This window comes from Ochotona curzoniae, unplaced genomic scaffold (genome assembly GCF_017591425.1).
Source record: "Ochotona curzoniae isolate NIBS_2020 unplaced genomic scaffold, NIBS_Ocur_1.0 contig_4064, whole genome shotgun sequence".
In the NCBI taxonomy this organism is placed as follows: domain Eukaryota; kingdom Metazoa; phylum Chordata; class Mammalia; order Lagomorpha; family Ochotonidae; genus Ochotona; species Ochotona curzoniae.
Window position 1 is genome coordinate 3,382,171 of NW_024466107.1, and position 25,705 is coordinate 3,407,875.

General features: G+C 50.3%; 1 protein-coding gene across 3 annotated transcripts in view; it reads left to right on the plus strand.

Annotated features, from left to right (window-relative positions):
• SLC22A23 (solute carrier family 22 member 23) overlaps nucleotides 1-25,705 on the plus strand; it is a 150,027-nt gene that overhangs the window by 27,645 nt on the left and 96,677 nt on the right. For 2 of the 3 annotated variants that reach the window (XM_040984042.1, XM_040984041.1), the window contains exons 2-3: nucleotides 9,261-9,364; nucleotides 15,193-15,347. In XM_040984042.1, coding sequence (XP_040839976.1) covers nucleotides 9,261-9,364; nucleotides 15,193-15,347 — 259 coding nt within the window. The remainder of the gene's footprint in view (nucleotides 1-9,260; nucleotides 9,365-15,192; nucleotides 15,348-25,705) is intronic. The other variant, XM_040984043.1, reaches the window with a different exon arrangement.

Sequence of the window (25,705 nt, forward strand, 5' to 3'; positions counted from 1 at the left end):
TACCTTAAGAGTTAGAGTGATGCTGAAATGAATAAGAGTTCTCCAAAGGGGGCCCCAGGGAGTAGGTGTTTGATGTAGCAGTTAAGATGCCTGGGTTTCGTGCCTGCCTCTCATGCCTTATCTTGCTGCCCACCCATGCAGAGCCTGGGGATTAGCTGTGGCTCAGATGGTTGGGCTCTTGCCAGCCATGTGGGAGACCAGGTCTGGCACAGCCACAGCCATTGTGGACATTTGGAGGGTGAACCAGCAGATGGGAAGTGTGTGTGTGTGTGTGTGTGTGTGTGCGCGTGCGCGCGCCTGCCTGCCTGCCTGCCTAGGAGTGGGTTTTCTGGTAGGAGAATATGGATGTTTAAGTTGGGCTCCATCATGCATCATACAGTCAGGCTGTCAATCAATCTTTACCAAGGGTCATGACTGTGATTTTGGCCCAAAGTTAGAGAGGAAAAACAAACACAAAAACAAAACAGAAAGTGAAGGAGCCATTTGCACAAAAGTGAGGAAAACTAAGAGAAACAAAACTCAAAACAAGCAAACCCCTGCTCCCACCACAGAATACCCAACAAGGAAGATCTTTATGTCACTGGAGGAAGCCAGAAAGCATGCCAGCCCTGATTGGCAGCTGGGCTGGCTCTGGGATACAGTAACCTCCTAGCTTAGGAAAGCAAAATGCAGAGTGCTTGGAAGATTTTGAGTCTTAAATTTTGATGGCCTTCTTTAGGAAAATGGGAAATCTGTATGGGACTAGATTAAATCGGAAGCTCTACTGGAACAAAAGCTACCCAAGCGCCGGGGATCCCTTTGTAGCTAACATCGCAGGTGTGTGCTGGGTTGATTCTTCTGTCCACCTCTGACTCATCTTGCACAGCTCCCTCTGCGTGTGTTCATGCAGGCACATGTGTGTATGTGTGCTATGTGCATGTTGTCCCTCCTGTTGTCTCAGTTTAGAAGCATGCAGAGCACAGCGGATCCACAGTGTGAACACCACGAAGTGGCTGCAGTGTGACTTGACGGGGTGGGGACAGGGGCAGGTGCCGTGATCTGCTGAATTTCTGCCTCACAGTTAGGAACTCTGAAGCCTTTGAGAGAGATGCAGCAGTGTTTGCACTGTCCTAGTGGGAGCAGAGGTCCTTGCTCTTATCCCAGCCCCACTCCGACTTGGGACAGGCATTGTAGACGGACTGGTCGTCCTGGTGGCTGGGGGAGCTGCATCCAGTGGGGACCCACTTTCCTACACAGTTCTTACTCATTTCAGGCTGTGAGGACAAGGACTAGTTTAAGCCATTTTAGAAAAAAAAAATTTTTTTTTCTGGGCCTGATTGGTTTAGATTGTGTTTGAAACAAAAACAAACATACTCCTTAAAAAGTTACTGCTCTGTGGATTTGACTGTTAAGGATTGTGTGCTGTCCTCTTCACCCTTGTGAGAGTTCATGTGTCTGTCCCACCTGGCTCAAAACACCCATGGTATATACACTATGAAAAATCTTCAGGGAATTCAACATTTTAAAATATTTTAAAATATTTATTTTAAAGATGGGGGAGAGAGGAAGGGACCAGTGCTGTAGCTCAACAGTTTAATCCTCTACCTTGCAGCGCCAGCATCCCATTGGATGCCAGTTCGTGTCCCGGCTGCTCTACTTCCCATCCAGCTCCCTGCTTGTGTCCTGGGGAAGCAGCCCAAGATGGCTTGAGCCCTTCGGCCCCTGCACCTGTGCAGGAGACCCGGAAGAAGCTCCTGGTTTCAGATCAGCTCAGCTCCAGCTGACCTGAATCATGAGCCAGCAGATGGGAGATCTTTTTCTGTCTCTCCCCTCTTTCTGAATCTGCCTTTCAATTAAAAATAAATAAATCTTTAAAAATATCTGATCGTAAAATGTTTGAAAAAAAGAAAGTTTGTGTAACAGAAAATAAACGCAGCCTCCATTCCACATCTTCTGTGGAAACAATCACCTGGAATGTTCTGGAAAGGCCGTCTGACTTTTCCCCTTTGCACACAAGCATCTGTTTGCTGTTTTCACTTGCTGAGGTTTGATTGTACCATTATGTCAGGAGTATTTTTTTTTAAAGCAAGATTTGGAATGGCTCTCTGTGCTTGTAGATACTTAACTGAGGTCTCATCTTTTGTTCTTGTCAATCATAACCAGTGTAAGAAGCAGTGTGGTGGTGTGCAAGGTTCATCTTCTACAGGTAGCACTGGTGTCACGTCTGGACACCAGTTGGAGCCCCAGCTGCTCCAGTTCTTATCCAGCTCCCTGTTTCTGGCCTGGGAAAGGAGCTAAGGATGGCTCAAATTCTGGGGCCCCTTGCACTCTCATGCAAACCCTAGAAGAAGCTCCTGGCTTCTGGCTTTTGATCAGTTCAGCTTTGGCCATTGCTGCCATTCTCTAACTTTCCAGTAAAATAAATTAAACCTTAAAAAAAAAAAAACTTATAGTCGGAGCCCAGCATGGTAGCCTAGTGCCTAAAGTCCTCACCTTTCATGCACCGGGATTCTGTATGGCCACGGGTTCCTGTCCCGATGGCCCCACTTCCCATCCAGCTCCCTGCTTGTGGCCTGGGAAAGCAGTCAAGGATGGTCCAAAGCCTTGGGACCCTGACCCACGTGGGAGACCAGGAAGAAGCTCCTGGCTGCTGGCTTCGGATCAGCTCAGCTCTGGCCATTGCAACTACTTGGGGAGTGAATCAGTGGACAGAAGATCTTCCTCTCTGTCTTTTCTCCTCTCTATAGATCATACTTTCCAATCAAAAAATAAATAAATCTTAACAAAAATTACAACCAGGGAACATGGCTTAGGGATTTCTGTGGGTCTCTGTGATGATTTTCTTGGGAAAAAGTTCCAAGAAAAGGAGCTGCTGGAATGCAGAGTGGACATTGTAGAAAGTGTGCACTGCATGTTAAACAATTGGCTTCCAGAAAATCACTGCCCACTTCTGCTTGTATAGACTTGTAATTCTTGCTCTTGTGTTTGTAGAAAATTGAAAGAATTCTTTAAACAAAACATTACATTTTCATATTCATCAAAAGAATCAGATATATTCCTAAGCATTTTCTAACTATTTTCCAAGCACTTTACCAATTAGATACTTAACTCTTTTTCTGTTTGGTGTATTAATCCTTACTGATCTGGAAATAAATATGTATTAAATATTAAATGTATTGACAGTTCTGTGGTTTTATTTTAGAAACTTGAGTCCTTATAATTTTGCTTTTGTGCTTTTAAAAAGTATTTATTTTTATTTGAAGACAGACTTTACAGAGCGAGGAGGAGAGGCAGAAAGTCTTTCATCTGCTGGTTTGTTCCCCAAGTGGCTGCAGTGGCAAGCTGAACCGATCTGAAGCCAGGAGCCTCCTCTGGGTCTCCCACATGGGTTCTGCGTCCTGCAGACTTGGGCCAGTATCTGCTAATTTCCCAGGCCACAAGCAAAGAGCTGGATCAGAAGTGGAGCAGCCAGGACATGAACTGGTGCCCGTACGTGATGCCAATGCCACGGGGTAGAGGATTAGCTTACGTTGCCACCATACTGATCTTTGTTTTTGTGTTTTGATGCATAGTAGTTTTGTTAGGTGTTTTCAAATTTTTTAAATTAATTTTATTCACTTGAAAGGCCTAGAGAGAGAGAGAGAGATTTCCCATTCACTGGTTCATGCCTGAAATACTTAGCAACAGCTAGGGATGGGTCAGGCTGGAGCCAGAAGCCTAGAACTCCACGCGGGCTTCCCCCATGGATGGCAGGGGCCCAAGAACTTGGACCACTTTCTGCTGCCTTCCCAGGCATGCTAGCAGAGAGCTGAGTAGAAAGCAGGGAAGTTGGGACTCAGATTGGTAGTCTCCTCTGGGACATTTGTGGTCTGTGGTGCAGTTTAACCTCCTGTGCCATAACTCTAGCCCTTACCTTTTGGATTCTGTGTCCCCCATTTTTTCGATGTCTTTCTCAGTTAACTCTGAGGTTGGCATAGGGTTTTGCTCCTTTGCAGGGGAGTTTTCTGCAATATTCATTGTGCCTTTGTCTCTTCTTTTGCTCTTGGTCATAGTACTTCTGGTTAGCAGAGTCTTCTTGGGGCAGGTTTCTAAGCTGTGTCACCCACAGGTCTACAATGTGATTTTACTTATTGCAGTTGGTACACAACTTTTTGCTTGCAGCCACTTGTGCCACACCTCCAGCGAGTTCCAGGTCTGGGTTCTTATGTCAGATTTCCACCATGGTCTCCACAGCCCCAGCCCTTGGCTCACCTCCTGTGATACCGTGCTGAGGCTGCACCGTTTTCTCTGCAACCTTTCTCCCACTTCCATATGGAGCAGGACCCAGGATTAGAGAGACACCAGGTGTCCTGTATAATTAGGCTGTTGGTGGTGCTGATCTTGTCGGAACCTGTTGGACGTTAGGTCTGGGTGCCACATGGACCTGGTTGCTGGTGGAGTTCCGGCTGCTGGTGGAGTTCAGATTGCTGTTAGCTGAATACTGCTGGAGTATCAGTCACTGCAACACCACACTGCTGTGCCTGCTGCTTTCCTGTGTCTGTCAGTCTCCAGGTGCCCCTCTGCTGTTGTTCTGTCCTTTCCTATTTCCTGAAATATGTTCTCTCTGCCTTATCCTGATTAAATGTTTTTCCATCCGTTTAAACGTGTCCTTACCCTATTCCGCCATCTTGATTCTGGATTCTCCTAGCCCTTACCTTTTACCATAAACTTCATTCCTGTTTAAAATAGGATTGCTTGTCTTAACTGCCATTTATTTCCCTCTTAAGAAATTTTATTAGTATCTTTGATATGTATTTCTCCACTCTGGCAAGTCACAATTAGATCAGCCCTTTTTCAATGATTACAAATCATGTGTCTTTCAGTTGCTCCTTAACGTCCATAGGCACGGCCACATTCCACTCAATTGTTCTCTGACCTCGGCCTTGGTTTTGTGTGTTTAACAGGAGTTGTGTAAAGCAGGCACACACTGGGTGAGTCTTGGCATGGACACTGGCTTTGACCTTTGGCATTCCCAGCATGTCCCTGGTGAAGCCAGCAGGCCTTCCATTGTGAAATAGAGCCTGCTTCCCTGTGATGCATTTACCAGCTTGTGAAATCTGCTGATGCTGCCTGAGTGTGCTTCACGAGAGCCACGTTCCCATTGTTCTCTGGGGAATGGATTGGAGAGGGACTCTCGTGGGTGTGTATGAGTTCAGGAGAGGGAGGCGGCTGACGTCACCTGAGGCTTTGACCCTTTTGCTCTTTGCCAACTCCCTGCCAAGGCACGCAGCGACAGATGCCTCCCTGATGTGTAAGGGGCTTGGGATTGAACAGATGGAGACAGTGCTTGCTCTGTTGCTGGCAGCAGCTGTAAGCCAGGGCCCTGACCCCTGGCACAATGCCCTAGCCCTAGGCAGGCCAGCATCTTAGAAGTCACAGTCATGACCAGTAGCTCCACAATCTCTCCTCCTTAGCCACTGCCACAGCTCTTGGCTCTGGGACCACCCGCAGGCCGTTCTGACTGGTTAAAATGAATGTCTAGCTTGCTCACTCCTCACACTTCTCCTGGGTCAATCCAACCCGGAAACAAGAGCTGGATTGCGCTGGAAATGTTATTTTGGGGTGTGTACCCGGCTGGCAGAGCTTGAGTCATATCTGAAAGGTTAGCTGGGAGGTGGCCTCACACACACACCAGGGGGCTGGCACCACCGAGGGGACTGAGTACCCCCCCACCAGTCCCCTGGGGAGCAGTGTCCACAAAGTGGAGATGCCAAGTCCATGCTGTGTTGGGAAGGTCCATGCTCTCACTGTCTCCTGCTAGAACAGGTAGCAGGGAGTGGGTAGTGGAAGAAGGGCCGATGTCCTGCTTTGCAGCTCCTAGAGCTTTTGCTCCTGTATTAGTTTGTTTTGTTTTTATCTTAAAGAGCCCCTGTACCCTTGCCCAATGAGATGTCCAAGTGTGAGCATGGCTGGAGGTCAGCACCGGTCACAGTGCTTTGTTGCTTTCTTATATTTGGGAAGTTCTTCACGGGGATTCTTTGGGCCGTCCTCTTTCCAAGCACATTTTCCACTCAGGCCCATTTTGATCAAATACTAGAAGTCAGAAGTCAAACTGGCCATTCAGCTCAATGACTTCCCCCAGCCCCACCCCAACCCCACTCCAACTGCCTGAATGGAACGTGCCAGGTTGCCAGGGAGGGTGCAGAGAGTTTGTGCTGGATCCCCAGGCATGAGTAACTGTTATCTGGGCCAGCCTGCCACTGTGTGCTTGTTGTGTCAAATCTTCTGTCTGTCCTTGTGCCCAGTGAAGGAGGGACCAGGTACCAGAGGGCTGCCTTGCCCTGGATGCCCCAGCCGTTCCCATGGGGGTGTAAGAGGTCAGCTGCTGCCCTTCCCAGGTTTGCTTTCCCTTATGGGCCAGCCCCTGCAGTCATGTGGTCTTCTGTCTCCTATTGAAATATTCCTCTAGTGTTGTTCCATTGAGCATGCCTCTTAGACTGAGCAGGCTCCAGGCCTCATTGTTCAAGTGGCTGAGCTCACAACGTTGTGGGCCATTTCTTCTTGCTCAGTCTCTCTTATCGAGGCCAGCGTCATGATGTGGTAGGCTAAAACTCTACCTGCATCACCTGACATCTCATATAGGTAGCAGTTCGAGTCCTGCCTACTCTGATGATCAAGTGCTTGGGCTCTTGCACTCAGAAACCCGGAAGATGCTCCTGGCTTCAGACTGCCCAGCTTTGGCCATTGCAGCCATCTGGGAAGTGGACCAGTGGATAAAAAATCTCTCTCTCTCTCTGTAACTCCTACTTTCAAATAAACATAAATAAATCTTTTTTGAAAAAAAAGATTCTTATCTCTTGGCCATCCACTACAAATGTAATACATTCTTTTGCACTATTGAGCCTCAACTAACATTGGTGGGAAGTCTTGTGACAGACGTGGGAGAGTTTAAAAGCAAAAGGAGCAAGACAGCAGCTGGCACTCTCCCCACTGAAAGCCATGGGGACCTCAGGGCTGCCCATCCCTTGCCAAGGTGTTATACTGAAGCACACACAGGTGCGTGGGGATGGGGAGAGGGGCAGTTCCAAGTGTTGGGAGCCTCACTCCCCCAGTGTGTATGAACCCAGCTGTGATTACAGAATGCACACATGTGTTCATGACCAGGGTACAGTTGTATTTCTGTAGTCAGAAGTGTGTGGAGCAGGCAGGTGGCACAGGAGTTACCACACTGCTTGGGGTTCCTGTCTCTTCTACCTGGCTGGACTCCCAGTTTCTCAGCTTAGAAGCCGGCTTTCTGCTACGACACATCTGAGGCGGTAGCAGATGATGGCCCTAGGGTAGGGGTCCCTGCCAGGCCACGAGGGAGACCTGGCTTAAGGTCCTGAGTCTTGCCTGTGACTTCGACCTGGCCTGGCCGCTGTGGACAGCCGACAAATGAACTTCCTAGCTCACAGATCTCATTGTGTCTTCCTTGTCTTGCTAGTGAAATGAAAGGGAAAAAAAAGTCACTTGTATGCTGAAAGGCACTTGTTATTAAAACAGGGGACTTCACAGTCTGGTCTGCATGGTCTGGAAGAAGAGCTGGGGCCACGGACATGTTTCACGGAACGTGTGTGCTTCTCCCTGCTCTGGAGAGAGTTGATCAAACCACAGTGCAGCACTGGCAGGGGAAGGGCAAGGTGGGGAGCAGTGGTCCTCAAAATCCTTTTGCGCCCCCTTGGGCGGTTTCACTTCCTTTGGGCTGCCCACGGATCTGCCTTTCTAGTTCTGAAGCGGCCGTCGAGGTGCCGCTGCTCGTGTTGTTGGGACAGAGGGAGGATGTTGGCCATCAGCTGAACTCCTGCATCTGAATGTAGAGTCAGATTCTGTGGCCAACAGCACCCTCCTCCACAGATACAAGAATGAGCACAGTCCCTGCGTTCTCTTTGTGTCCCAGCCTGGTGCTGCCAGTCACTGCGAGTGCACAGTGTAAGGACGCAAGAGTAAGGTCATGCAGCAGACCAGCCAGCCAGCAGAGAGGGATCCCGAGGAGACCGGGGCAGATGGGGACTGGCATGGCAGGCTATGTCCTCCTGTCTGCAGCCTTCGAGCAGAGCTCAGCTTTTACTCAGCTACCCTGTGAACCAAGCCCTGTCACTCTGAACTCTGGAAGACTCACGGGCTTGCCTAAAGTCTGCAAGCCAGGGGCAGGGACTGAACTAAACATGAAACACCCTATAAGGATCCTTGGGGTACATTCTGGGTCTCAAGATGGACAGGGTGGAGGTGGGGATGAGGCGAGACCTCTAAGATGGCAGAGAGAGGATCAGATCTCAGCTGGACACTGCCCACGCCCCCTAACCCCCGCCCATCTGTCACTGGTGGGAGGTCTCTGGTTATCGCCTTCCCTAGTGCCCAGTCTCCAGCTGCGTACCTTGCCCTGGGAGCTTCTGGCTCCACTTGACCTGGACTTGAGGGTCCAGATGTGTCTCAGCTGCTCCTCTCCCAGCAGGTGGACACCTGTGCTGCTGAGGGTGGCTGGGAACACAGATGTGTGAGAGTGGGCTGGCCTTGCAGGCTCCCTCAGCCCCTCAGGTCCACTGTCCACAACTGGATGTTCATCATTATAGGGAACAAAGGCGGGCCTTCCCTGCTGCCGCTTCTGCAGATGCCGACTGAAGGGAAAAACGAGAAAACTTTTTCTTATTAAACAATAAAACTTAGTTGCAAAAAAAAAAAAAAAGAAGAATAATCCTCCAAATGTATTATTTGTTCACTGATTGGCTTTCTCTTTATGAAGTGCCAGCTTTATGGTATGCTGTGGGAAAATATCAGGACTGTTTATGAGGCGGGGGGTGGGGGGAAACAATAAGAAATGTTTAGAGAGTTCAGTGTCAGCTAGGAACACTCAGCTTTAGCTTTGGGATGTCGTGACCAAGCTTGGGCAGTGTTCTGGGGGTGGAAATGAAGAAGGTTCATTTCCTTATGTCATGGCCATCCCCAAGGTGGAAGGCCAGCGGGGCCCACTCTCTCTGTGGCTCGTGAGGGTGGCCTGTGGCCAGGGTCTCCCAGCTGCCCTCCCTCGGTCACATCCCCTGCAGCCCTGGGACAGAAGGACATGGACATCCCCAACGTCACGCCATTCCTTCTCCTCGGACTCTGACGTGTGTCCTGTTAAGAAGCGGCCCCTTCGTGGGCCAGTGCTGTTTCTCATGGTTTTCACAATGTTGAACAGACGCGGCACCAGGTCATTGCATGGTTGAGTACGACGAAGAGCGCTGTGTCTGCTTCTCTCTGATTTATTTTCTATTTGCCCCTTCTAGTGGGATCTTGTGTGTGATAATGCCTGGAAGGTCCATATCGCTAAGTTCTCCTTACTGGTTGGATTAATCTTTGGCTACCTAATAACTGGATGCATTGCTGACTGGTGAGTACCCAGATGCCCGCCACCTGAACCTCTGGAAGCCCTGGCACCCCTTTACTGGCTAGAGAGTAGTGGGCAGTATTAACTGCTTGGTTCTGAGTCCTTTTCCTAGTCCCAAAGCGTGCAGCCCAGCCAGAGCAGCAGCCTGGAGGGCGCAGGGCTGCAAGAGCTGGCCCAGGGTGTATCGGACTCTGCATTCCTAAAATTTCTCCAGCTGCTGGAATCTAGAGCACAGCCAGCCTGCACCCCACAGCCCCAGCTGACACTCAGTGTTGTTGGCAGAGCCTGAAGGCTTGGGTACAAGGGCTGGACTCTAAGGGGGAAGCTGCTGCAGGTGCATTGAGCAGGGGGGCCTTCAGGAGGCCCTTTGTTGCAGTGGATTTGGTGTCTAGGCAATTGTAATTAGCACCTCAAGCACCATGCTGATGAAATTGGACAAGAGCGTGGCGTGTGGCACGGCCTGGAGACACTTCTGTAGGCCTCGTGGGAGGCCACAGCATGGCCAACAGCGGCAGTGTGAGCCATGGATAGGGGTACAGGTAGGGTAGAGTGGCAATGGGCAGGGTGGCGCCCAGAGGCGAGGCCGGGTGTGCCTTACTGAGGGGCAGGGTGGGGTGGTGAGGACCCCTGGCCGCCTGCAACGAACTGTGTGGTGTTGGTTCCGAAAGCAGTGGGAGGATAGGCGGGTGGGCAGAGCATGACTGTAATGGTGATGATAGCCACGGCAGCAGGATGATGCTGTGCCAGGCCCCAGACACAAAACAAACCAGTTCCATCCTCACATCACCCCTCTCCGGTTATTCCCCCCTCTGATTTAGCCCTGAAGCAAAATCTCCAGGTTCACGGCGCTTTAGGCCAGAGAGCCAGAGCCTGACAGCCAGCCACGTGGCTCCGGAGCCCTCCTGCCCGCCAGCGTGCCACAACGCTTTTATTTAAGGTATTCTGTGGTCACGAGGACACAGCAGGGCCGGGCGGAGCAAGGAAGCAATTGCACAGTGCACTGGAACTCTTCAAGGACAGCTGTGCGGCTGTGGGCCAGGCCCCGGGTCCGCTGTTTTGGAAGATTTCTCTTTTTTTAGTGGGGGGTAGTGGTGTGAATCAGCACACTCTGAGCCCAGAGGCATGGTTAAGGGCCAGCAGGGAGAAAAGGCACACGCTGTGCAGCTTTCTACGATGGCCTCTGAACCCTGCTTGACTGAGAGGCTGGCCCTGGGGCCCGGGGCAGGGGGCGCATGCTGATACCACTTCCAAACTCTGGCCATTTCCTGCCTAAAGCGCCTGCGGATTGCGAGCTCTTTGTGTCCTGCCTGCCCTAGAGCAGCGCATCCCACGGGCTCAGACTGCTTAGTCACCCTCTCGTGGACACTGGCAACCCCTGGAAACCCCGGGCCCAGGGCTTCTATGGTCTTGCTTTGAATTTTTAACTTTGGTAAGGCACAGATAGCACTGTTTGTTCATTTGGTTGATTTCTTAAACCAAGTACAGGTTTGCCACTTGAGCTCTCCCGGTCTGAAATACAGGAGGGGCTTTTACAAAGTGCACATCTTCTTTCCAGTCCCTTCTCCCCCCGGGCTGCTTCCCTGATGTGCGTGCTGTGCTAGGTTCAGAGGATGTACTCAGACAAGCCGTGCCCCCTCCGCTCTGCAAAGTGCAGGCTTGCCAGCGTGGGTGGTAGTGGATGGATAGCAGAGGAAAGGTGGACTTCCATTCCCCAGCCCATGAAGGCTGGAGCCGTTGGCAGGCGGTTTTTGTTTTTTGTGTGTGTGTGTGATTTGTTCTCACATGCCTGTGCAGTGTAGCCTCCCCACTCACTCACACACCAGGCCGGGGGACGAGAAACCCCAGCATTCGGCTCAGACATGGGTGACCAGCAGGCTGACGGCCCGCAGTTGCTTTCCCCAGGGTCCACGCCAACTGGCGTGGTGGCGGGAGGGGCAGGATCCTGTGGTTGTGGCTTCCTGGACGTTCTGACTGAGGCTCTGTCTTAGCTTGAAAGTTTGGTGTTTTCCACCCCGTTCACCCTCCTTTTTTGTGTGCGTGGCATTTTGCTCCTTGCTTGAGCCTCGCTTAAATGGGAATCAAGCTCACGAGGATGAGGGGAAGTCCAGAGCTCGCACAGCTGGTGCCCTGGTACCACGGGACTGCCCGAAGCAGCTGGTCTGGCAGAGCTCTTGTAGGCTGCACTGAGCGTATCATGAAAACTGCTCTGAAAATTGGCCGTGTTCAACACGGATGGTGCTTGGGGTGTAGGTGCATGGGGTGTTGTCAGGTCTGGGAGTTCAGGCGTGTGGGACAAGCAGGGGTTCCTGGCGGTGTCCTTCCTTCCCCTTCTCTGTGCTTATGGGCAGGGTCTGTCTCCAGCCTCCTCCAGCCCGCCCTGGGGAGCTGCCATTGTGGCTTCGCTGGAGTGTCCAGGCAAGCATAGCCAGGGGAAGCACCAGCTGTGGGGCTGCAGGGAGAGGAGAGTGAGGTTGGGCATTATTGTCCCCAGCTGGCCACTGCAGGACTGCCAAGGGTCACGTGTCCTGTTGGGGACATGCCATACAATGAGCCTCCCTCTTCTGTCTCTCTTGCCTGACCTCCTCCCTGCCCCCCACAGCAGACAGTATTAGGAGCTGTGAGGTTGCACACTGTCCCCTGTGAGTTCTCCCACAGCTGGCCCACACTTCATAAATGTTCCCTTTGTTAAAAATCTCCTCCAGCCCGGCCTGGCCCTGGACTGCTGTGGCTGTGTGGGGGAGTGAGCCAAGTGGCAGATCTCATCTCTCTCTCACTCTCTGTCATTGTACTTTTAAAATAGATAAATGCACGCGTGCGCACACACACACACACACACACACACACACACACATTCTCTGGTACTTGGTTGTGATGGGCTGTCTCCCGTTTGGACCCTGCATGAGCTGCCTTGTGGCTGGTGTACCCAATGACCACACACTCACTGCCTTTGCCAACACACATGTAGGCTCATGGAGCTCAGCTCACACATGGAGCTTGGGACTCAGGGCTGCAGGAGCAGAGCTGCCTGCCTTTCTGGGCTTGTTTCACTGCTGCTGGCTCCAGAGGACCACCTGCAGTCGGTGACTCATGGTATCTTCCTTCATTTGGGAGCCGGTCATGGCAGACCAGAGCCATCTTACCCACTGCTCCTTCTCCAATTCCCTGCGACCCATGGGGCAGGCCCTCCTGTAATTAGATTAGAGCTGAATAGATTGAAGTCCCCAACCTTCACCACACCCATAGAATCCCGCTCGCCCCAGAAGGTAAAATATTCAGGACATGGGCCTCTGGCAGGGCCATTATTCTGCCTGCCGTGGATCCCAGGGGCTCGGAACCACCTCATGAGTTTCTCTGAGGGATTCTGTTTGGGACAGCCGATTCAAGCTGGAACTCTGCAGATTCCAAGGAGGAAGTCTGGAATGCTCCCTGACTCTCGAGACGCCAGGCCCATGGCATAGTCAGGAACCCATCCGGGGGCCAGCTTGGACCGTGAAAGCCTAAGATTCCCACACAGGGTGAGCTGACTTCAAAGATGGCATTGGCCATAAAGTTCCTGGTGATACACTTTACTTTCTGCTTTCAACAGCTGTTTTTACTAACAAGGTCAAAATACGCATGTATGTGTGCACCCTTGCGCATGCCCAGATGCGTACACACACACACACACACACACACACACACACACACACACACACACACACACCACATAAAGCCTCTTTGCAAAGGTCTCAGGTCAGGGAAAAAACCAGGCTCAGAGGGCAGGGGTCAGAGGGCAGAGGGCAGGGAGGCCCTGAGGGAGCAGAAGCTGAAGTGTTTGCCTGCCTGTTGAGTGCTGGTCTCGCTTGGCATCTCCCTTGGCGGCCCCAATGGCTCTGAAAAAGACTGCAAAGTCAAGGAAATAAATGCATATGTTAGATTTTGTTCGTTTGCCTCCCTTTTAGAGGTGGGGAGCCTTTTTTTTTCTTCCTACTAAGGGCCCTTTGCATGTATATAGATATAACATCACTATGGGCCCTAAAAAGTTCACCTGCTCTCTGTGGAATTGCAGGACCCACCTGGGGTTGCCTTGGCCACACTGTCCTGGGGGCCGGATGTTCCCAGGCCTGTTTTAGAACAACGAAGCCCTAATTTCAATGGATTTCTATGCTGCAATTGGGTTTACCTTAAATCCTGTGGACTCCAGCACCGGTCACAGGAAGTAGTGGCTACAGTCTCCAGGCCAGACCCTCAAGTTCCTGGCCTTCACCTCACCCAGCCCCACAAGTCAGAGCAACTTCAAAAGTTCTGAATCAGATTCTATTCTTTTATTCCTTTCTCTGAATTTTTTAACATTGCATGCAGCAGTGTAGGGCGCGGCCCTGCTGAATCATCTTTCTTTTAAACAGCTTTGTGGCAAGACAATTTGCATATCCTAAAATTCACTCTTTTTTTTTTTTAGGTACAAGTCAGTGGGTTTTAGCACATGGGCAGAGTTAGAAAAACATCAGTGCACTCTAGCTTCAGGCATTTCTGTCCCCCTGGAGGATGGTGGGATGATGGGTTCATTTACAGCCACTCCTTATTCCCAACCCCAGCCCTGGGCAACATGCATCGACTTTGAGTTTCTCTGTGTCTGTCCTGTCTGCCATAGATATGTCTAGAGCCAATCATGCTATGGGATTTAGGTGTCCCAGGCCTGCATTTTTTGCTCCCTATTCTCCATCCGCCCCCCTTTTTTTCTCCTAGTAGATCATAGCCTCTGTGTTCCAGCTTGCTTTCTTTCTTTCTTTCTTTTTTTAATTTTTATTGGAAAGGCCAGATATACAGAGAGGAGAGACAGAGAGGAAGATCTTCCATCCGATGATTCACTCTCCAAGTGAGTGCAACGGCCGATGCTATGCCAGTCCGAAGCCAGGAGCCTCTTCCGGGTCTCCCACGCGGGTGCAGGGTCCCAAAGCTTTGGGCCGTCCTCGACTGCTTTCCTGGGCCACAGGCAGGGAGCTGGAAGGGGAGCGGGGCTGCCGGGATTAGAACCGGCGCCCATATGGGATCCCAGGCGTGCAAGGCGAGGACCTTAACCACTGCGCCATCACACCGGGCCCTGTGTTCCAGCTTTCTTGTAAACTATTTGTGTAGTCCCAATGGGTCACGTGGCATTACCCTCTTTGGCGTTCTTTGTTGAATTTCCTTTCTTGCAGGTGAATAAAAGGAGACATGGAGGGTTAGCTTAGGGCGTGGGGTGGAGAGCACATGGCCTTCTCCCCTCATGATCACCAGGCTGGGCTCCCTGTCTGTGAAGGTTGGGGGACAGCTGGTGCCCATTCTAGGGGCTTCAGTGTTAAGCACCATGAAGCCCAGTCCAGTTACTTGAAGTTCAAGCTCGTTTATGATTCCTTCAAGAAGTGATTCTTTGACAGGTAACTGAAGCGGATTGGTAGTCGGCTTAGCCCAGGCTCTGCTGCGCTGTGTGTGAGTTCAGGTCACAGTCTGGGAAAAGGAAGTGAAGGCCGTCACTAACGCCCTTGTTGACTTTTGAGCTAGTGCCACAGGGTGGTGCTTTCTCGGGATGTTTTCTGTGGGGTGTGTCCAGGTTTATGTTTGGGGCGTTACCCTTGATTTTGTTCCTCTTGGTTTGAGTTATGCCCAAATGGACAGAACCCCAGACTCAGCCGTGGGAATTGAGTTCTTGTCTCAATTCTCTCATCCAGTGGTCAGTTGATCTCAGCTCTCTTATGTGCAGAAAGAAGTATTGGATTTAACTTTTTTTTCCCTAGAAAGTGGGTCTAGTCTCATCCCATTCGCCCTATGTTGGTCTAACCGAGATGCCCGGCTTTTTCCTTCCGCACATGCAGGGTTGGCCGGCGGCCTGTACTACTGTTTTCCATCATCTTTATTCTGATTTTTGGACTGACGGTGGCCCTGTCGGTGAATGTGACGATGTTCAGCACACTCAGGTTCTTCGAAGGATTTTGCCTGGCTGGAATAATTCTCACCTTGTATGCATTACGTAAGTAGGACCTGCATAACCAGTCTTGCAACCAACAAACAAACAAAGAAGCAAACAAAACCATAACTGCCTCTGAGGTGCTGGGAAAGAGACTGCATGCTCATTGCCTGGGATGGAAATGTTTTATTCTGCAAGCACACCTTGTGAGGCTTTGCTCATTGGGAGAAAGAAAGATGTGCAGTGTTTGTTCAGTCCTCGCCTCTGCTTTAGGCTCAAGTGTGCTTCAGACAATTGCTTGGAAAAGTGGGGATCAGCCCATAACTGGTATGGAATGCCTTCTGCTTTCCTCCAGTGTTCTGTGTTGACAATTCTGCCTGTTTCCAAACCCGGTGCCCGGTTTGGGTCCCCCTGTTACCTGGTTCCAGAAGAGCCCAGTGAATGCCTGTTAGCATGATGTCTCAGTTTAGCCTGGTCATCGACGACTCATGAGTCGGTCAGTCTGTCTGTCTGTCTGTCTGTCTTTCTCTTTTTTCTTTCTTCTTTTCTTTTCTTTCTCTTTTCCTTCATTCCTTCCTTCCTTTCTTTTTAAAATTTCCCTCCAAGGCATAAGGGTTCTAGATGACACATGCTCTGGAATGGAGCCGTCAGCACTGCCACCGGCAGAGTCCGTGGAGAGATTCCGTAATTTGCTGTTGGAAAGACGAATGTTTGCTTCCATTGGTCTGCTCATAGCTGCACTTCATGAATCTGTCGTTGGTGTTTTCTGGAAGGCAAACACATACCCATTAGCACTTTTTTGGTCCAATTTTATACTTTGTAATTATCTTGGGAAAGATCTGTTGGGAATATTGTGAGAGAGCTTACAACGTGTTTTACCTTTGTCTCTCCCTTTGAAGATGTGGTTGAGAATAGGGCATAGATTTGGTAGCAACTGCTGGTGTAATATAATAGGAATCATTCTAATTATTACAAATAAGTGCATCCGAGTCTTTTTCTCCCTGGACGTGGAGGCATGGTTCAGCCACAGGGGAGGAATGGGGCTGGAGAAAGACGACATGTGTGCTGTGGACAGCAGGGTTGGGTGCAGATTTTCTTAGATGCCTTCTTTCCCCCTACTTACCTTGGAATCCTTGTTGCTTGGAGAGTTCTTCAGGAACATACAAGGATACATTCAAAAGTACATGGGAAAGGAAGTAGAAGAAAAATTTATTTGGTACAAAAAACACTTTGAAATCCATGCGTCTGGAGCTAGCCTTTTGTGTGAACAAAGTCCCACAGGTTCTCAGCTCTTCTGCTGAGAAAGCTCTGCTTGCTTTTGCTCCCCGATGTGGTCTTGGCCTTATGGTGGGTCCTTTGCCCTTGCCAGGCCCTGGTCCTCTCCAGTGGTTGGTGATGCTGTCTTTCACGCAGACAGCCCGTCAGGGGGATGCAGAGTCACACTTCTCAGCAGAGGGTGGGACCTTGGTATTCCCCACTTGTTAACTCATGGAGACAGCCTTGTAGCCAGGATGACACGTTAGGTTTTTTCTTCTGTGGCCATTGCTGCTGCTGCTGAGTTGAAGCTGCTGGAGGCCTGGGAGATTACTGCGGTCACTGGTGGATGCAGCAAAAGATAATACCTGCACTGCCATGCCCTCTTGAGGACGAAGGGAAAGGCAGGACTGGCATTGACCGTCTCTGGAAACTCTCTCGAATTGCACCAGACCCAGAGTAAATTGCCACTGAACTGCACCATTTCTGCATCCATTCAGACAGAACTGCTCTACTGTCCCATGTCCTGAAGTCATATCATCAGCCGTAGGAAAACTGCGGCTGTGTTTACAGTAGGAAACGGCATGAAGATGGTTTTGGTTATAGTACAGGGTAAGCTCATTGTTATAGACCCCTCTCCGCTGCTTCAGGAGCAGCCAGAGAGGACGCTGAGGATCGCTTGGCTTTGCTCTCTCCAGGAGGAACCACGTGACCCCGGTGCTTGCGAAATTCCTCTCTAAAGGATCAGGTAGGAGACGGTTTAGGCTCCACGCACCAGATGGTCACTGTTGCAGCCACTCCACGCAGGCAGCCCCAAGGAACATGAGAGGAGGGTTGTGGCTGTATTCAGCCAAACCTTTGTTCCCAGAGGCAGCTGGTGGGCCCTGCGGAGTCCTCAGACCAGAGCTGTTGGGCACCGACAGCCTGAGCTTGGGATTCTGACCTCACTCCTGCTTTCATCTTCCTTTCCCTGCTTTCATTTCTGCTTTGTCTCTTTTTTTTTTTTCTAGCTCCCTAACTTATGGTATGTATTTCTGGGTAAGCAGCCTGAAAATTTTCCTGCAGTAAATCAACATATAAGCAAATGCATGCCGTTACTTAGACGGGGGCTGCAAATGGAACATACTCTTACTATCAGAGCGTCCAGGTGTCAAACAGTGGCCCACTGGCTGAGCCAGCAAAGGGTCCAGGCTAACATAGTTACAATAAAGTGAGTGGGCGTGAATGATGTGTTGGAGTTCATTAAAATGGTATCTCTACAGGGAGAAGCAGGGACATTTGATGGAACCAAGTTTGGCAAGAGAGTTAGAAATAGGAAAGAAAATTACCATGTGTCAGTGGGAGTGGGGTGGCACGCAGGTGAACTTGGGTGAGGTCAGGCCCAGCTCCCTGCAACAACCTGCTAGTCTTGGGAGAAGAGAGAGGCTGGTTAGCAAGAAGTGAAGAAAGATGTTCTCAGTCAGCAGTGCAGTGTGACTGTGACTGAATAAGCGTGTTGCTGGCGTTCTCTGCACACATGGCTTAAGTGCCTCGGTAACACCTGGGAGTTTGCATTGCTTGAAGCAAATGTTGCTAGGCTGGGTTACAGGACTGGAGTCAGTCCTTGACTTTTAACACCAGTTCCAAACTTTTGGCCGTTGCTTTGTCAGGAGTTTCATTTTTTAATGGTCCCGACTCTTGGCTCTCTAAGCTCACTTAATGCATCCGCTAGGAAGGCGTGTCCTTTCTCAGAACAGAACTGGATGGCGTTCTTTTTTTAGCCCTGCAGGTGCTTGGCAACAGAAGTAGGGAAAGTAATGATTTTTTTGCAGTTTTAGTTTCTAGTGTGGCTGGCCACGCGGGTGGACTCTTCGTTTTTGAGAAATGCTGCTGACTTGTGAAACTTTTCTGCTTTCCTTGCAGGGCTGCTAAAGCTTTTTCTTTTTTTTCAAGTTGCATTTTGGGTGAATGTTCTGTGCCTTTTCAACTTTGGTTTCCTTTAAGTGGCCAGAGGGAGACAGGGGTTGTGTCATGAGGACATAAAATGAAGATTGCTGGCATCTTTCCAAGGGTTCTTTCTGCGGAAGCAGAGTGTATGCTGCAAGGACGGGACAGAGCCGACTAGGCTGCATGAATGGGCTCAGGCAGGACTGTGACACCAGCTGCTGCCTGGCCACTCCAGAGCCACCTGGAGAAAGAGTTCAGTACACTTGGGCATTATTGTTGCCTTCCTTTTGTTTGGAAGCTCTGGACCCACACACGTGCAGGGGAGTATGGGACTTAGCCAGGCCAGAGGCACAGACCCAGGGGAAGAAGCCACAGCTCCCTTGTTTGTTCGTGAAAATAAAATCTGAACGGAGACTAAAGACATCATCCACCCCATATCCAGGCAGACATGATCTAGTGTGTTGCCAACACATTTTTGCTGGGGTTCATAATATCCCATATGTACTGTTACCCAGTGTTGTGTAAGATCTGTCTTTTTGGGGCCAGCATTGTGGTCATGTTAAGTCATCCCATGTCAGAGTCCTTGGCTGCTCTGTTTCCAATCCAGCTCCCTGCTGATGACCTGGGAAAGGCAATGGAGATGGCCCAAGCACTTGGACCCATGCCACCCCCCAGGGGAGACCTCAGCGGAGTACCTGACTCCTAGTTTGGCCTGGCCTAGCCCTGACTGTAGCAGCTAACCAGCAGATAGAAGGCCTCTTGCTCTATCACTCTGCCTTTCAAATAAATCTTTAAAATATAAAAAGATACACCTTTCTTCAGAAGAAGCCACTGAGAGCTGTTTATTCCGTGGATTTGGATGTAGGTAGTCCTACGGGGAAAACATCCAACATGAATACTGTTTTCACTCTGTGTCTTCCTGTCTCCATCCCAGTCCTTAACAACCTCCCTCCCCACCTCCACTCCCTCTTTCCCAATTTGAAATAGTCACTGATACCTTTGGCTGGCAGAGTGGGCAAGCCAGCGCCACCTTTTGCAACATTTTTCCTTCTTGCCTAACGACAAAGAACTATTGTTTTGGAAAACTCTTTCCAAGAGGTTCTCAGAATAATAAGCTTCCTGAAACTCAGGCGGCCTTAATAATAGGATGAATTTGGTACCTCATTGAGGAGCGACCTAAAATTTCACAGGTGACTAAGTCAGCGATTACTTTGCACCGTTAGGAACCACATCTCGACTTCCCTGGCAGACTCTTGGAACGTCTTGTGCTGGCTCCAGGTGCTGTTCTCTCACTCATGTGGCACTCTGATGGGTTGGATTTGTCTCATGTGACACTTGAGTGGGTTGCATTCTTGTGTTGAGTGGTCGAGTCATTCCTGTGATGCTGTATAATGGCTTATCTTTCCTTGTCTTCCTGGATGTTTTATAGATTGACTCTTTTCCTGAAGTCATATTCCTTGGCATGTATTTCATAGCAAGATTATTAAGTGCCAGCACTGTGCTATAACACAACACGAGAGTTCAGATAGTGAGTTTGTCCAGGGTGAACTGAGCACATTGCAGGTTGGTTCAAGTGGCTTCAGCTGCTTCCTGGTTGTCTCCGGGTCTGCAGATACTTGCAAGGGGACCAAGGGGACCATGGGGAAGGCTCCTTTGAATGTGCACTTGGGGGGCCACTCTGTCCTGCCTCTCCTCAGCCTCCCCCTTCCCAGTAGTCGCTCTCTGAGGACTGAGTGTTTTTTTTTTCACCCCCCTTTGGCCAAAATTTGGACAAACTTTTTAGCTAGACTTTTGTCTTTTTAAAAAATGCAGATGTCCATATATCTATGGGGGCATATGAGGATATGTTGATGCACCTGTGTGTTAAAAATGAAATTACAAGGATGGAGTAAGAATAAGTGGCAGATGGGACCACAGAGACCCACATGCCAGGCTTCTGCCCTTATATCCTGCTGCAAGAAAGTAGGCATACGTTGCCTGAATGTGTATTAGGGAGGCTTCAGAACGCATATTTCCTTGAGTTTGGTTACAGTAAGCCTATGTCAAAATCAGAGGGAAAAGGTAGCAAATACAAGTAATTGGGCACTTAAAAAAAGATTTAAAAATTTATTTTATTGGCAAGACAGATTTCCACAGAGGAGATACAGAAAGAAAAATCTTCCATCTACTGGCTCACTACCCAATGGCTGCAACAGCAAAGCTGGACCAATCTGAAGTCAGGAGCTTCATCCAGGTCTCCCATGTGGGTGCGGGGCCTAAGGTTTTGGACCATCCTCTGCTGCTTTCTGGAATACAAGCAGGGAGCTGGATGGGAAGTGGAGCAGCTGGTATATGAACTGATATCTATATGAGATGCTGGCACTTGGAGGTGGAGAATTAGCCTGTTGAGCCATTGTGCCTGCCCCGTAACTGGGCATTTTAAAGTTAGAGTGTTGGGATGCCTTCTCCAAGCCATGAAGGATGCTCTCTCTGCATATCCCACACGGACCAGGTTTTTCCCAGGCTGGAATGTTGTTGTAACCTGTGCACCTTATTGGAAACAAAACTGCTCACCACAATACCAGGTTGTTGTGGAAAGAACTGGAAATCATGAGGTCTGAGCAGGGAGTGTGAACTCTACAGGAGACTGTAGCTCCTATCTTCTCTCTAGGTCAAGGGATGGAAAACAATGTCCTGTGGATCCTTGCTGGAATACCACGTGAAGAAAAGGGGACTACAGGGAGAAGTTGGCTAGCTCTTCTTGTTCCTTCCAATCTGAGGATTTCACAGCTTTTGAATTCTAAGCTCAGTTACTAGCCTCTTTCCATGTTGAAGATTTCTCAAGGTTGGGGGGGAGGGGGGGGGCGCGGAAGGGAGCAGTGAAGCCAGAGGCGCTGGGCTCCCAGTCCAGACTCTCAGGTCCACATTCACAGGGGAGTTGTTGGTCTGCCACCATGCATCTAGTGCCCACGGGGGCTGTTTGGAGAGAGGTGGAGTGATCAGGCAGGGTTAAAGGTTAAGAGTGCCTCCTTGCTCAGGGTCCCAGACCTTGCCCTCGTGTCAACAACCCTGCCCTTGCTCTCTCCCCTGCTGGAAACCCTCCTTGCTCACTGCGTCTGCTTCTCTCACGTGGTCGCCTCTCGGGGTGTCAGGACAACCCAAGGAATCCCATGGCATTTTCTGTTCCCACCTGGAAAAGCAGGGTGGAGCTGGGCAGACAAGAAGAGTCAGTTCAGGAATGCGAGAGTGTGGTGTGGGGCCAACCTTGTTTTCTCAGTCTTTAAAGAAGACGGAGGAAATCCACCAGCCACTTGGGAAGCAAGGAGAGAGCATAAGGTTTCCTGGGAACACCCAGATGTGTCTGCCGAGTTGTTTCCGCTTTGCCCAGGCTCCCTGGGAGTAAGGAGGCACGACCTCAGCTGAATGGGTAGAGAGAGGTGTGACTGGGCGCGTGCAGAGCCGTGAGCTTTTCTGTTAGTGACTGGGTTGCTTGGTGTGTGGTGCCACATATGGTGCCCACATGGGAACACAGACATTCCCCTTCACTCATTTGCCCAGCAGACCTTGGACGGCCCCCCAGGGGACCAGGCACTTGGTCCTTTAATGTGTACTGAGTGCTGGGTGCTGTCGGGGACTGGCTTAGGGATATGGAGACAGAAACAGCTTCCTGCCCTCCAGGATCAGGCTTTAGTGGGGAAGGATGCAGGGTCCAGCCCTGATTGCACTAAGGGGCCCAAAAGAGACCCCTGAGCTGTGAGCTCTGTGAGGCCAGGGGGAGTAAGTGCCCACTCACAGTTTGCAGTAGGTTTTTAGGGCTGGAGGAGCTTAAAGCATTCTGGGAACTACTCTGCATGAATAGAGCTTGGACAAAGCTAGTGCATTCTAGGTACTATGCATGATCAGGACTTGGTTGGAGCCCAGTGCACTCTGGGTGCTGTGGCTGGTTAGGGCTTGGCAGGAATCTAATGCATTCTGGGTACTGTGGCTAGTTGAAGCTTGGTGGGAGTGTGGATTCTGCCCTCCGTGACCTCAGGATAGTAACAGGCCCTCAGAGGGTCTGAAGAAACCTTTAGCTGCGTATTTCAGAGGAGTCGCTGAGGCATGCAGGGGTGAACAAGCTCAGGGCGGGAAGGCTGTTGCCAGATCTTAAGGGGAAGCCACAGGCTGTGGGGAAGGAGAGACTCCCAGTAGCTGGGACCCACAGCCCAGGGTAACTAAAGAAGAAGAATATCCAGGCACCGCTGGTGCTAGCCGGAGCCCCCAAATAGATGTCATTTTTCTTCTGCATAGCGCAGTGTAAAGTTTGGCCCAGGTGCTTTAGTTCTAAATGCACACGGGGACGCTGCCAACCGCACTTTTGCTCTGCCGGTTTAGCAGGGCCAGACAACGAATCCCGAGTCAGACATGGCAGGCTGGTGGTGGTGCCTTCGGGGTTTGGGTGTCCGCCATGTAACGACAGCTCAAGGCTGTTGAACTGCTGAGCTCACCCAGGGGCTGTGGAGCATGAGAGAAAAACAACTGGGCGGAGGCAGAAGAACCAGTTGAGGGAGATGATAAGGAATGCTGAGTCGGAGTTCCCTGGGAACAGTCAGGCTAGGCTGGTAGCCGGGGGATGAGGCAGGGCCCCACAGCAGTACCCGCTGACGCCAGGTGCACAGAATGTCCACCAGGCCAGAGCTAACCGTGACAGGGGAAGTTTCATTCAATTTAGTGAGTAATGTAATAGAAATGATTAATTTTTAAGGTTTATCTTTATTGGAAAGGCAGGTTTACAGAGAGAAGGAAAGACAGAGCTCTTCCACTTGCAGGTTCACTCCCCAGATGGCTGCAATGGCTAGAGCTGAGCTGACCTAAAGCTAGGAGTCAGGGGTCTTCTCTGGGTCTCCCCTGGCTTTGGGCCATTCTCCACTGCTTTCCTGTGCCCCAGGCAGGGAGCTGGATGGGAAGTGGAGCAGCCAGGGCGTGAACCAGTGCCCATATGAGATCCCAGCATTGCAAGGGAAGGATTAGCCAATTGAGCAATTGTTCCGTCCCCCTCCCCGGAATGATCTGGAACCGACGTTTTGATTTGTGGTGGCTCTAGAGGAGGCACTGTTTTCTTCAGACAGCAGATGTTTTCGAAAGTTGCTTATTTCTTGGTGGGAAAATGAGCACAGTATAAAATTCATCACCCCTCCTGCCATTTTGCAGTGTACCCAGCTTAGTGATAATGAAATATATTCACATTTTTATGCAAGAAAATAATCTTGAGGAGTTTGGGAATGTTCATTGTTATTGTATACAAGAAACTGAATTGGAAAGGCAAGTTGATAATGACTGCTTTTCCTTAAGTCACTTGAAACCTTGGCTTTCCATGTATTTCAGTTACTGGGATTGCAGACTTTGACCCCAGCTGAGGTAGAGCTGCTGTCCATGACAGCCACGCTGGCTGGTCCACACATGTGTAAGCAGGTGCACCTGTGCGTGGCCACACAACAGGCAGATGCTGGATAGCTTCCAGTGTTGGATTCGCAGCCCGATCCCTGCCCTCTCCAGCTGTGGTATCCAACGTGGCGTAGCGCTGCTGTAAATCCACTTTCTCCACCGTGAGAGGTCACGCAGGTGGCTCAGAGGATGAACAAACTGCTTGCCGCAGACTGCTTAGTTCTCGAGTGGGATGGAGGCAGCCGTGGGTTTGTGCACCTCATTCTGCTGAAAGCATGGTTCCTGCTCTGAGATCCTCAACCCTCACTCCTTCTGCCAGGGCCTTCTTCAGCAAGGCACCCTCTGGGCTCCCGGCAAACTTGGAAGTCTTACTCAGGGAAGAACTTTGGTCTGGAGGAGGCTATCTGCTTAGGGTCACATGGGTGAATGACTGAGGCAGAGTTGAAGTGAGGGCAAGAATTTGCTTCATAATTGTTTTTCCAGTGGCCAGGTTAATAAATTACTTCTCCTTGAGTACCTGTTCAGAGATCCATAAAGTGCATTTTAGTTCTTACATAGTCCCTGTATTCACATGAGACGTAAAGAGACAGAAATCTTCAGTGTGCTTGGCCACTCCCCACAAGTGTGGACGGCAGCTGGGGCCGCCCCAAGTGGAAGTCGGGAACTTCAGGTCTCCCCCACACTGGTGGGGCCCCAGGAGTTGAGTAGTCATCTGCCTCATGAACAGGGAGTTGCCTTCAGAACCCCAGCCAGGGCCACAAGTGGCAGCTGAGCCACCTCACCAAACACCCACTGCTGCCAGTTTCCCAAGTTATAACCCCTTGGGGGAATCTGAAAATGCATTTATTTTTATTTGTAAGGCAGAGTTACAGAGAGAAAGAGTGAAACAGAGAGATCTTCCCTCTGCTGGTTCACTCCCCAAATGGTCTCAATGACCAAAGCTACGCTGGTCCAAAGCCAGGAGCTTCTTCTGGGTCTCCCATGTGGGTGCAGGTTCCCAAGGTCTTGGGCCATCCACTACTGCCTTCCCATGTTATTAATAGGGAGCAGCTGGATAGGAAGCTGCTGGGACTCGAACTGATGTCCATATGGGATGTTGGCATAACAGGAGAAAGCTTAGTCTGTTACACCATGGTGCCAGCCCCTTAACATTTTCAAGATTTACCATGCATACAAGGGTATCTTAATGTTTCATAGAAAAAGTAGAATTTTTATAAAAGTTTATTTTGATATAAAAAATGTTGAAATCCATGCGTTTTTCTCTTAGTACACATTTTCTGTGGCCTTTTTTGAACACCCTCTCTTACACTTATAGAAGCTATTTCCTTCCCTATAGGATCCTTCCCTCTGTCCCACAATGATGCATATATGTGTCTTCAAGTGTTGACTCACACATTGTCAGGTCCTGCCAAGGAAGCTGCTGTCCTATTGTTTGGCCGTGTCTGCCACAGAGTGTCACGTGTCTTCCTCCTCAAGTTGAGCCTGCATAGCACTTCCTTGTGTGTGACGTGGTCAGTTAGGGAATGTCCCGTCCCCGGATGGGTGGCTCAAGACGGATGTGACTTGGAATTGAATGGAATTATCAAAGGCCACAGAGCTGCTCAAGCTACACCTGCCCATTGAGGTCCAAGAACACATGGTGAATGCTTGTGGTGGAATGATTGGTTGTACCTTGTTTTGTGTGTGTGTTGAGACCTGGCTGCCCCCTATACATGAACAAGCCCCCAAGTGTAGCATCCTGTAGTGCCACAGGCACTGGGGCCGAGCCTGGACGTCTATCACATGCCTGTCTGGGTTGGGCTCTTCACCCTGGAGTCATCCCAGCTCACCAGCAGGTG